Consider the following 13,010-nt stretch of genomic DNA (forward strand, 5'->3'; position numbering starts at 1 on the left):
AATGAAAATGGAAAAGAAGAGAAAGGGAAGTGGGATAAGAAGGAAGAGAAGAATGTGATTTATTGTGGCATTTGAATGAGAAGAAGAAGTTTAGTGGAAAAAGATAGAAAGAGAAAAAAGTGCACTGTAGCTAAAGGTTTTAAGAATTGATAGTATATACTAATACTAATACTAATTGTTATGTTTCTCTTTAATGTTTTCCTAGGAGTCACTCATGGTTGATAAATTGTTCTTCGTTCCTATTTGTTATTCTTCTTAGACAAAATTACAAGAATAGTTCATGTGGCATGTCACAACTCGTAAGTTTGGTCCGAAAAGGTTTGGACATTCAGCAGTAGTCCAAAAGTTTGATTTTGTTGCGAGTTTGGTCCAAAGTGTTTTAAACTTTTTTATAATGACATATTTCCCCCTTATAATTTTATTTTTCTTTTATTACAATATTTAAAAATAAAACAAAAATAAAATCTCTCTCTCTCTCTCTCCCAATAGTTATAGACATGAACACATTCACACACAATATATACCAACAACTCAAACATCACATATACTCCTAAAATTAAACACATACATATGCACACCATGTGTTCACTAAAATGCTTGACCAAGAAATCAAACCCAATGCAGTCACATACACACAATCAATTCTCACAGTAGACTTTGGGTTTTTTGGGAGGGATGGTTGGAGAAGATGTAGAGGGTGATTGATTATTTAGTGTGTGTATACTTTGTGTGTGTGAGAGAGAGAGAGAGAGAGGTTTTTTTTGTAATAAAAAAATTGAAAAAGAGAAAAAATCAAGAGCAAATCCGTCATTATAAACAGTTTAAAATTTTTAGGACCAAACTCGCAACAAAATGAAATTATTGGACAACTGGCATAAGTCCAAATCTTTTTGGACCAAACTTGCGAGTTTTGGCATAACACATAACATAGACCATTCTTGCAATTTTATCTTTTCTTACGAGTATCTTTAAATATTATTAAAAGAGAACCTTAAATTCTCCATTTAAGAAATCAGGGCCATTCATTGCATTTCAATCATATATTCTAACCCTTCGATACATCATCCTTACACCCAAAAACCCGATGCTTAATGTTTCCTTCCGTTCGTCATTTAGTCTCTCTGTCTCTTCTTCCTATCTAACGTTAAGAAACAGGTAAACCATTCGCTTATACTTCTTTGTCTAAATCTTGTAGACCGATCACTCCATTTCGTCCTCTAATGTGGAAGAACTGGAACTTGCAGATACCCAATTCAGGGGGTTCGAAGAATCGTGTTCAATCCGTTCAAGCATCTGCGACTTCATTTGGGTAAGTTATCTTCAATTGGTCCGCGACTTTCTCGGAATTTAATCGATTCGAACTCTTTCATTGGCATTTCTTGTAATTTTGACTTAGATTTTTTAGGGTTCTTTCCAATCCTACCTTGATCACATTCCAATACTTTTCAGAGAACAATGTTTTCATATGTTCATTTGTTTCCTTATAGATCAAAGAATGAAATCTATACTCTTGATGGTATAAGAAGTTCTTTAATTCGACAAGAAGATAGCATTATATTTAGCCTTGTAGAAAGAGCTCAATTTCGCTACAATGAGGATACATATGAGCCTAATGCCTTCTTCATGGATGGCTTCAAAGGTTCTTTAGTTGAGTTCATGGTCAAAGAAACCGAAAAAGTCACATTTTGTGACAAAAATTGATGATTTCATCATAAAGATAACGAATTTTCACCCTTTTCTTATCACAGGTTGGAAGATACAAGAGCCCTGATGAACACCCGTTTTTCCCAAAAGACTTACCTGACCCTATGTTGCCCCCATTGGAATACCCACAAGTAATGATAATTTGAAAAATGAGTTCTTTTATTGGTTTTATTGGGTTTATATCAGTTCTTTTATTGATATAATAAATATAGGTGTTGCATCCTTGTGCTCAAGATATTAATATTAACCTCAAAATATGGGATTTATACTTCAAAGATATTCTCCCTAGGCTTGTAAAGGAAGGAAATGATGATAATTGTGGATCAGCAACAACCTGTGACTCCACCTGCTTGCAGGTATGAATTTTAATTTTTAACCACTTTCTTTTCCATTAAGCGTTGTGTGCAAAAAAAATTATTTCAGAAAACGGAGGGCAAATTAGTAAAAAAACAATCTTTGTTTTTCTTTTTTGATGTTTTCTGATGAATAATTGTTTTCATATATAAAAGTGTAGCAGATATTGGAGATATAAAAGTATTATGTTTGGGAAGAATGTATGACTTTACGCGAAGTTAAGGTACTTCATGCTTTTTTTTAACAGTGTATAAGCCTCTTTCAATCACTAAAAAAAGATATTTTTTTAACAAAAAACTCCATATTAGTTTACAATTCATCATATATATATCACAGGTTGCAATCAAGAAGATGAAGAGAAAGTATTATGTTTGGGAAGAATGTATGAATTTACACGAAGGTAAGGTACCTCATGCTTTTTTTTCATCAAATTTGCGGTTTTCTCAAGTTATATAAAATATAAACTGTTAAAAGCTAACTTAATAACTTTCTTGTTTGAATACAAAGCCCCTCAGGAAATTGAATCATCCTAGCATCATAAAGCTGAAGGAGGTTGTAAGGGAGAATAATTTTTAATATTGTGTTATGTGAAAAAGGTATCGAGCACCAGAAGTCCCGTTGCAATCTTCTTCATACACTCCTGCCATAGATAGTATTATGTCTTTCTTTTATACAATTCTTTCAACAATGTTATTTTTTATATTTTGTGGGTCCCATCCATGATTTCTCACTAATTAATATTAAATGGGATTGGTTTGTAGATATGTGGGCAGTTCGTGCAATACTTGCTGAACTTTTCACTTTGTGCCTGATGTTTCCAGGGGAAAGGTTGCTTTTCATATGAACTTTTCGCTTTTTTTAAGAAACCTTTTATTATATGTACACAATGTTTTTTTCACATAACAAAAGATGAAGTTATTAAAGGTGATGAGAGATATTTGGTTTTATGATTGGACAGTGAAATAGATCAGTTCTACAAGATATGTTGTGTTTTTGGCACACCTGATTGGACCCTTTTTCCGGAAGCAAGGAATGTTGCAAGGTTAATGGATATCAGTTATTCTATGGTGAGTCTGATTTTAATATTTTTGTAACTACGGATAAGGAGGAGGGTATTTATGTCTTTTCCCTTTATAGATTATGCATGCAAATCTTGCTGACCTTATCCCAAATGCAAGCTCGGAAGCTATTAATTTTATCAAGGTAAGTAGAGTTTTAAGGTTTTTTTTGTGATGTAAAAATTGTGCTCGTGGGACCCACTACGGAGGCCGACAAAAGAGCAGGGCTTACAACATCCGTTTTTCTTTATTCTTTTCAAGACCATTATATTTGACCATTATATTTGACATGGTATATTGATATTATTTTCGATATCATACCATATTTATTAAGAGATTATATATTTATTATATTTTTTTCTTATTCTACAAGCTTTTCAAATTTATAGTTTTTTATATGGTAATTATTATCTTAAATTAGGTATGATTTTATCTATTTTTGTACTTATATTTGACATGGCATATTGATATTATTTTGGATATCATACCATACATAAAACATATTTTAAGTATGGAAATGATATTACATTCCAAAATCTTTATGTCATATCAGCATTAGCCAAATTTATATTTCCCTATAAATATAGTGTCTACGATTTTTCATTCCAAATCAAAATTCTCTCTAACTAATTATCTCCTTTCATTGCAGATAATATTATTCCATGGCAACTAACAATGCAGATCAGGTTGTGTTTATAAGGTTGCTGATATCAATGCATCTAAAGAATGTTGGAAAATACGTGTTAAAGTTGTCATGCTTTGTAAGCCGACCTATAAAAACAATCCTAATATGGTCACAAGCCTACACATGATTTTAATTGACCAGGATGTACTGTTTTTACACACTTCATTTTTTAGATTGTCAAATTCTTATGTTATTTCTATTAAAAAAAAATTTAATTCGATTTCTGTTATGCTTTTTTATTTCTATTCAAATAATTTTAATAATCAACTTTATTATTTTTAATAAAACTTTAGTCTATGTAATGAAATCTCTTATTATTCCTTTCTTTTTTTTATCAATCTGATAAATTTACACTTATTAAAAAACTGGTGATTTTGGTTCCCGATCCCTTCACTGGAATTTAGTCTATGTAATGTAATCTCTTATATAGCTTTATTAATTTTAATAATCAATTAAATATGTCGGTTTCTTCTTATTATTAATTGTGTCAGGTCATATAATGAGCTGGTCACATTGTTTGGATTCCTGGCAGAAAAATATGGATGTTTATCGATTTTTGTTCTTCTGTTTTATTTCTATGTTATTAAATTTCTTGATACTTTATCTTTAAATTTTATTTCTATTTTATTAAATTTTAATTAACAATATTATTTTTATGTATTTTTAATACTTTTTTTTGTTTACACTTTTTTATCTTTCATTGTCACCTACAGGGAAGTAGAATACAAGCAACAATAAAAAAAAATCGTATTCCTGTTTTTGAATCCCTATTCGATAAAGGGGCTGTTAGGGAGATCAGTAACTTCGCTATGGCTAAAAATGAAGGCGAATACATGCTTGTTCCTCATAAACATAAAATCAATTTCTACAGAACCACAAAAGTTCGTGTATCCACTGATTTTGTTGATACGGTAGATCCTTATCATTTTATCTCTTTCCCAGATTTGCTAGCCAGGAACTTTGACACTCGTGTTGCATTTGGTATGTTGTTATGTTATTAGTTTAATTTATTTCTATACTTCAGTTTTTAATGTAATACACATTTGGATTATTATTATTAATTTATTACATTTTTGTCACATAGATTTTCTTGGTGAAGTTGTGTCAACTGATCCCATGCGAGTCATTGTTGAGTATGGAAGAGAAAAAAGGTTAATGAATCTGATTGCTCAGGATTTAAGGTACACATTCGTATTATTATTACACATTCCCCCGTTTATATTTTTTTATCTTTCATTAATAACCACCATGCATTTTTAGTGGTACGAAAATTGCAGTCGCTTTGTGGGACAGTTTTACACTGAAGCTGAATACTTACATTTCACAACATCATAATGAAACTGCAGCTGTTATTATCCTGCTACGTTTGGCCAAACTCAAAATTTGGGGTGGTAAGGATTTTTTTCAACAAATTATCATTTCAACTTCAAAGTAATTACTGACAATATTATTTTACTTTTTATTTGCAGGTAAGCCTCAAGTTGGTAATTGTTTGTTTGGGTCTAGATTGCATATAAATGGTGATATGCCTCACATTTTAGAGTTCAAATCAAAGTATGTTTTTTTAATAATTATGAATCATGTAATGGTTTATGTTTGTGTATGATAACAACTGTAATGATTACCTTAAATTAGTTATTTACCATAGTTAAGACATTTATCTTACTAAATCATTGCTTTTGTTGAATAACCTCATTTTTTTATATGTAGTCTTAATGTTTTGGATACGAATGTTGAGTCTTCTAGCCGTACATCCCAGCTCAACTCGGATACTGTTGTGGCTAATCCGGAGGATTACTACCTCCGTTTTCAAATAAAAAACATCGATGAGATTCCTGATTTTAATGAGGTTTACTTAACATTTTTATATAAGACTTTCCGCATTCTATTATTGTTTTGATTTTCTATGTACAATTCATGATTAATAAGATTTTAATATGATTCCTTTCAATCCTATATATGAAACAGGAAGTTGGTTTAACCATCATCGCTACTATCATCGGTTTTGATGTGGATGATGGCTGGTATTCATTTTATTGTCGTGATTGTTCTAAAAAAGTTACTAAAAATTATGATGATGTTGATGCTGGCCCTTTTCACTGTGATGGTTGTGGATTTGTCTCGGATGTACATGAAAAGTAAGTAATTATTAGCTCTTTGACTATGCATGTATTTTACTTTTTTCATATATTTCATTGTGTATGTCAAGCTAAATATAAGTATTATGTTATAATTTTTAGGATTAGGATAGTAGTTCGTGTGCAAGATGAAAGTGTGTCTTCTTCGTTCGTATTATTTGAGCGTCATGCAAAAGATCTTATTCATCGTGGAAACCAATGGTTGATGGAAAAAATTGCTAAGGTTTGATAATATATCTCCATTATTTTAATAATTGACATATATGATTTTTCTTCTTTAACTTTTCCAACCATTTTATATTATAAATTAGGATCAAGGACGACAACAGATACCTGATGAGTTCAAAATCCTTCTAAATAAGAAGTTTGTCTTCAAAGTTCAGATATCCATGTTCAATCTACAGAACAACTATCATGCTTACACTGTGCATAAGTTGACTGATGATGAAAGGGTTCTTGCTGAGATTTTTAAACGGTCACCAAATCATGAACACCAAAATATAAATGATAATGGTACTCCCATTAACAAGCCAAATAAGGTGGGAAACTGTCTCAAATATATTTCCAAAGTCAAAACCTATGCCTTCTCTTCAATATATTTTTCTTTCATTTTTCATGAGTTTATGCAAATATGTTATGTTTTTTATTTTTATTTTATATTTTACTTGATCGGATTTTTATTATTTTCTGTTTTCTACAGGAAAATACCAATTATGTGCATGATGGCAATCTTGATGTTGTTGACCTTGAAGCTGCAACACCATCATCCAGTACGGGGAAGCGCCCTATTGAGATTGATGCCAACACTGACTCTTTGGAGTGGTCTTCTTCAAAAATTGGTGCTGTTCGTTCTACCTTGAAGATCCCAAAGTTGGAAAAGTTTGACTAATATGAAGTCACCTAGCAAAATTTTACATATCATCTTCAATATGTTTAGAGACATTTTCTTTTTAATCTTTTGTGTGTCGCACTTTTAATTGTTTGTTTATGGATATTTTGGTTGTTTTTAAAATTTTCTTGGGTTGTTATTTGCTGTGAACACAATGATCTTCGTGCTATTTATGACAATTTCAAGTTATTGAGCTGTTTTGATTTGTCTAAATGGAATTTAAATTTTATTTGTATACACACGAAAATTAATAATTTTTTTATATATGCTAATTCACCAACTTTTATTTATCTAAATGGAATTTAAATTTTATTTGTATAAATATACATCGTTTGCATATGGTAACAGAATAAAATCATAGTGTAAGTATTCAAAATGTATTTTTCTATATTTTATTTATTCCTACCATAATTATATGCATGCTTTACTTTTTACCTAATTTATACCATTCTAATATTCAATTCCCTAACTTAAAGAGTTAGGAAATATATATATATATATATATATATATATATATATATATACACACACGAAAATTTATATTTTTATTATATATTGTATTTCATCTATTTTTATTTGTCAAAATCAAATTTAAATTTTATTTGCATAAATATACATCGTCTGCATATGATAATAAAATAAAATCATGGAATATGTATTCAAAATGTATTTTTCTATACTGCATTTATTCCCTCCATAATTATATGAAGACTTTATTTTTTTACCTAATTTAAACCCAACTAATATTTGATTCCTTTATTTAATTATAAGCAAAAAATTTTTTTTACCTAATTTAAACCCTTCAAATATCCAGTTCCCTTATTTAAAGTGTTAGAAATCATCATCATCACTATATATAGAGATATAACCAAGAACGTAAAACTTATCAAACATATTGAAATGAGTGACATTTCAAATGCTTCGGGGAAGAAAAAACCTACAAGGCCTGTTACTAACGTTTCACCCAACAACACTTCCCCAACAACACCACTGTCTGACATCACAAATGGTAAGATTCATATTTAAGCATTCTGTTTATATTTGAAGTGCTTAAATGTTTATAATGTTCAATTTGTATAACTCATTTCTCTTTATATTTCATTTTGAGTTTTTGATATACATACCATTGTTTCTTAGTGTATGCATCTTCTTCATCCAATGCTCTAAAAACACCATCACATTCAACATTACAAACAATATCCCACAAAGGTACATTTTCTTATATGTTATGCATGTTTCTTATTACACTTTCGTTTTTATATTTGCTTATCTATTGTACTATTAATATTTTTTAATATTTCTCCCCCGTTTATGATACGAATCTTCATTTCAGAAAATAATTTTTTCATACCACCTAATTGTTGAGTTACTCGAAACCTTTCCGAATTACCTAAGGCTACCCCGTCTCATAACATCATACAACCGAATGTTCAATCCACATTTATTTCCTCAAGATCGCCACTTTCACAACTAACCAATCAAGGTAAAGTATTCTTATATATTTACATCTACTTCTTAAATCATATAACGTCAATTTTAACTTCCCAATATATAAACTTTTAACATTTAATTTTTAATACATATATGTCTATAATATCTAATTTGTATAACTAATTTTTTCCTTTAATATCTTATTTAATTTAATGTTTTATATATAATTTTCCTCTGTAGTTCATTCATCCTCTTCATCAAATGCTTTAAAAACACCATCAACTCAAACAATACAAAGAAATTCCCACAAATGTACATTTTGTTATATCTTATGTCTCTTTTGTATTGCATTTTTTTTATTTGCTTATGTGTATTAAATTCGTATATTTTATTTATATATTTCGCTAACTTGTCATACAAATTTTCATTTTCAGAAAATAATTTCTTCATACCCCCTAATTGTCGAGTTGCTCGAAAGTTTAACGAATTACCTTCAGAAATCACAGGTCAAGGTAAGTTATTATTAAGTTCTTTAATATTATATTTACATCCACATCTTAAATTATATAACCACAATTATATATTTCCAATATATTAACCGTTAAAGTAAGCAAATAACAATTTTAAACCTACCATATACTTCCTCTACTTCAAATGAACATACAAATCAAAATTCCACAACTTTCAATGTTATTAACACGCATCATAAACTTGCTCATACTTCTCCTACTATTTAATTACTAATTAGTACATATATGTCTTTATTTTATCATAAATTTATTTACATAATCTCTAATATTATATCTTATCTCATCTTTCAAAAATCCTTCACAAACATTACCAATACAAGCATCCAGATTATCCAGTGCTGCAGACTTTTCCAATGAAGGTGCACATGAATGGTGGGATTATAGAAACAGTACCCTATATTTCTTTAAAGGAAATACGAATGAGTATGTGGTTCTGACACATCCTTCTCAACAAGTATTTTCAATCCGTTCTGATTTTGATAAAGTGACTATGCCAAGTAGATATTAGTGATTGTATATATTTTAATTTGCATTCGAATATAGTTGTTTTTTGTAATGAACTATTTAAATATTTTATATTACTCTATGATTTATTAGTTTTTTTTTATTTATTCTTTTAATTGTTATGAGGTTAAAATAGCTATTGTAATGTATGATAATGAATTTAAAATAGCTATGGTAATGTACTTTTAATATGTTAATAGGGACAATTTCTGTTAAGTTTTAAAAAACACTAGGATACTATATAGCAATGTACTTTAAAAGTACATTGCTGTGAATTACTTCCTTAAGAAAAAAGCTTTACAGCTTTACAAAAAACAACTTTACAACTTATAACAATAAACTTTCAAGGTACATTGCTATTTACTTTTATTACTTTTGAAAAAAACATGAACCAAACTGAATATTGCTGCCATTTATTAAAAGAAATGTTGTCTATAAAGAGGTCCTTCAATGATATCAGATATCCAGACATTTCATTTTATTTTTTCAACTTTTCAATATAATCAATAACGCGAACTTTGTTTTTGTTATTTTATCTTTTTTTTTTTTAATTATTGTGTCGTTTTTTTATGACTTTATATGCAACTTTTTATACGTTCCCCGAGTTTTAGGCGAGTCATAATCTAGTTGATTTATTCAATTTGAATTATTTATTTATTAAGTTAAGTGTTTAAACTTTTTCTAATTTAAACAACAACCGAATATGTAATTATTATAGAATTCAAACATACAACATTAGACGTGTACCATTTACATTATTGCATAATTAAACACTAATTAATGCTACAACATGAAGTAAGCAATCATAGGTTACAATTATTAAAATTTTGTTCTTATAACAAAACATGCTAAAATGTTCTAAAATAACCAATTTGTTGCTAAAAAGGTACAACTACATTACCTTATAATGCAAGAGTAGAAATCGATTTCCCTATTTTTGATCATTCTAAGATTAGTCTTGATCCTTTCTTCATCCCAATTGATCAAACTTTCGGCCATCTTCTTTCTCTTGAAGCTCCGGAAAGAACAAACGATGTGAAAAATCAGAAAAAGAACGAATCTTTAAAAACACATTCTACCTATATGCAAAAAAAAAAAAATCATCTGTTACCTCTTTGAACTGGAATTTCCTGCTCAAACGAAAACCCCAGTAACCCATCTTCATGATTTATGAATTCATTGTTGGGTGTATGAACAATTAGACGATGGAAATTGGACTGAAGGGGTTCCCTATTCACAAGCTCAAAACTTTCTCCTGCGTTATAAGTTGTGTTCCACGCAAAATGCAGAGGGGTTTTTGACGAAGGAAAATTAATATCTCGCGAAACAGGAATCGCATTTTCTTCTTGTAGTTCATTTTCATTTCTTGAACTGATGACCTCAAATGGGTAGTTGCTGAAACTATTGATCTGATCTTGATTAAAATTCTGCTGATCCGGAGCACCAGCTGTTCGATGAAATGCCTCTGAAGGATTGAAAACACAAGTTGTTGTATCCGGTAATACCAGTTCTTGAAGATGATGGTATTGATCAGCATTCAGTACATCAATGGCGGATTTAGCTTCTTTCATTAGCCAATCAATGGCGTTACTAGGTCGATCATATCCTAGCCTATCTTGCACATCATAGAATTGAATTGCAGTGTTGGCTGATAACCTAATGCGTCTATCCCTTGCCCCCTTTGATGTACAAATCTTGCTGTGCTTATCTTTTCGACCAACTGACCTAACTATCTTTCTCATCTTCAGATGTAATTGCATACTCTTTTGAATCGCTACACATTTTATCTATTTTTTCTAAGTAGTTTATGGATTAATTTACACTGTGTGTGTGTGTGATGATGATGAAAACATGCATGTTCAAGTGGAAATGAATCATGGGTGTTTGTTAATTTGTTGAAATGATTATAGGAAACAGAGTTGGTACTTGTTTTAAAGAGCACATGACATGTATAAAGAAAAGAAAGGTTTAGTCGACTTTCAAAAGTGATTATTGTAACTTACATAATGATAGTTAGGTATAATATATATAAATTAATCTCTAGGGTTAAATATAAAAAATAGAAAGGTACTTTTTTTTATTTGTTTATCAAAATGATTATTGCGTTTTAAATAATTATGTATATCATTGTACTTTAGACAATCTATATAATTATAGCAATGTTATCCACATATAAAAGGAGGTAGATTTTACAAAATACAATGGCTTGATAAGATAAGAAAAAATTAAAGATAAAATGATGTTGTAGAAAAAAAAAAGTAAGATGATACATTAGACAAATAAAAGGAGGATGCTAAAATAAACATTGAACGTTGTAAAGAAAACAAAGGGATTGTTGATGTGTATTGATAGATCTTATAAATACATAATGATTTCTTGATGTGTATTGGATCCTTACAATAAGCATAAAAATAGTGGAAAACGAATATGAAATTCAGTTTGAATTTGGTTGAAATTTGATAAAAGTAAGAAAGGGGTGATGATTACACTGCACATGGTATAAAGAGTCTGTACATTGAAGTAATTATTTTGGCATGTGAATGAGGGTAGCATACCAATTCCCAAACATGAATAAATAAATAAATCTATCATTATATAAAAAGGGTTTAATGCATAAAATGATAATGTACATCCATTTATTTATTAGATATAAAACTTACTTTTCCCCCTCGTATGACCTATTTCAACCATTCTATTTTCATTTTTATTTATTTATTATTACAGTATCGTCCTTTAGCAATTATTCGTTATGGCAGATTAACAATTGCGATCTTATTTCCATTGTTATGGGATGCCGATTCAAAATAATTTACAATTTATTAGAATTGTTTTATAAGTTTTAATGTCTTATGGATTTTTACATTAACGTTTAACTATTAAAAAATTAATATATATTCTCGTATCAACGTTATACTTCGTTTTATCAGTTCATTCAACTCTTTAAATCTCAAATAGAGTTAAATAAATTACTCATCGACATTATATATATATATATATATATATATATATATATATATATATATATATATATATATATATATATATGAGATCATGCTAATTTTGTGAGAACCGTGAGACCAAATCTAAAAATAATTTTTAAAATGCAAAATAAAAGGAAAAATCCAAAAATTCTTTTTTTAATTATTATTTTCGGAACTTTATTTACCTAAAAAAATACCGTTTTTTTTGAAAAATACGTGAAATATTCTACTAGAATATTACACTGTACATATTCTAATGTGATTTTTAGAATGTTAGAATATTCTACTAGATTTGCCATATATGTAGAATATTCTAGTATTCTACTAGAATGTGTAAAAAAATGTATTTTTTTTATTTTTTTTGGTATTTTTTTATTTTTTTTGGAAAATATATATTTTGAAAATAATATTGGAAAAAAAAATTTCAAAAATTTTCAATTATTTTGCATTTTAAAAATGTTTTTGTTTTATCAACTAAATGAGTGGCTATGATTGCGTCTCACGGTCTCACAAAATTATATATATATATATATATATATATATATATATATATATATATATATATATATATATATATATATACATAGGAGTAGGATCAAATGAGAACACCTAAAATGTTGAGAACGTAAGAACAGATCTGAATCATTTAATATTTCTAATCTAAGGTTATAATTAAATTAGATATTTACAATTATTAATACAATTAAATTTAGACAATTCTAATTAGAAAATTAGA

At 28.7% G+C, this 13,010-nt stretch overlaps 2 protein-coding genes and 1 pseudogene across 3 annotated transcripts; 2 read left to right on the top strand and 1 right to left on the bottom strand.

The window, feature by feature from the left end:
• The first annotated feature begins 1,220 nt into the window (after positions 1-1,220).
• LOC145129708 (chorismate mutase 1, chloroplastic pseudogene) lies at positions 1,221-1,850 on the top strand (annotated as a pseudogene).
• A 971-nt stretch (positions 1,851-2,821) lies between these two features.
• LOC145129717 (uncharacterized) lies at positions 2,822-5,943 on the top strand. The gene is made up of 9 exons (XM_079064499.1): positions 2,822-2,886; positions 3,017-3,125; positions 3,196-3,261; positions 4,515-4,782; positions 4,886-4,982; positions 5,062-5,192; positions 5,271-5,355; positions 5,512-5,650; positions 5,770-5,943. Exons 1-9 carry the CDS (start codon positions 2,822-2,824, stop codon positions 5,941-5,943), a joined length of 1,134 nt encoding a protein of 377 aa, XP_078920625.1.
• Positions 5,944-10,043: 4,100 nt separating this feature from the next.
• On the bottom strand, positions 10,044-11,206 carry LOC145109341 (uncharacterized). Of its 2 annotated transcripts, none has more exons than XM_079046484.1 (2): positions 10,405-11,206; positions 10,044-10,301 (listed from the first exon to the last, which is right to left on the bottom strand). In XM_079046484.1, exons 1-2 carry the CDS (start codon positions 11,051-11,053, stop codon positions 10,264-10,266), a joined length of 687 nt encoding a protein of 228 aa, XP_078902610.1. In that variant the 5' UTR covers positions 11,054-11,206; the 3' UTR covers positions 10,044-10,263. The 2 variants fall into 2 exon arrangements, with proteins under 2 accessions (XP_078902610.1, XP_078902619.1); XM_079046493.1 differs by having other exon boundaries at positions 10,046-10,308.
• Positions 11,207-13,010: the final 1,804 nt, after the last annotated feature.

This window comes from Lactuca virosa, chromosome 1 (genome assembly GCF_052849685.1).
Source record: "Lactuca virosa cultivar CGN04683 chromosome 1, Lactuca_virosa_CGN04683_v6, whole genome shotgun sequence".
In the NCBI taxonomy this organism is placed as follows: domain Eukaryota; kingdom Viridiplantae; phylum Streptophyta; class Magnoliopsida; order Asterales; family Asteraceae; genus Lactuca; species Lactuca virosa.

Excerpts from the sequence above, each read along its gene's own strand:
- LOC145129717 (XM_079064499.1), top strand. The coding sequence starts at position 2,822 with ATGTGGGCAGTTCGTGCAATACTTGCTGAACTTTTCACTTTGTGCCTG. Across the intron at positions 2,887-3,016 it reads CTGATGTTTCCAGGGGAAAG|TGAAATAGATCAGTTCTACA; the intron begins GTTGCTTTTCAT and ends ATGATTGGACAG. Across the intron at positions 3,126-3,195 it reads TGGATATCAGTTATTCTATG|ATTATGCATGCAAATCTTGC; the intron begins GTGAGTCTGATT and ends TTCCCTTTATAG.
- LOC145109341 (XM_079046484.1), bottom strand. The coding sequence starts at position 11,053 with ATGCAATTACATCTGAAGATGAGAAAGATAGTTAGGTCAGTTGGTCGA. Across the intron at positions 10,302-10,404 it reads GGAAATTCCAGTTCAAAGAG|AGAAAGAAGATGGCCGAAAG; the intron begins GTAACAGATGAT and ends CGGAGCTTCAAG.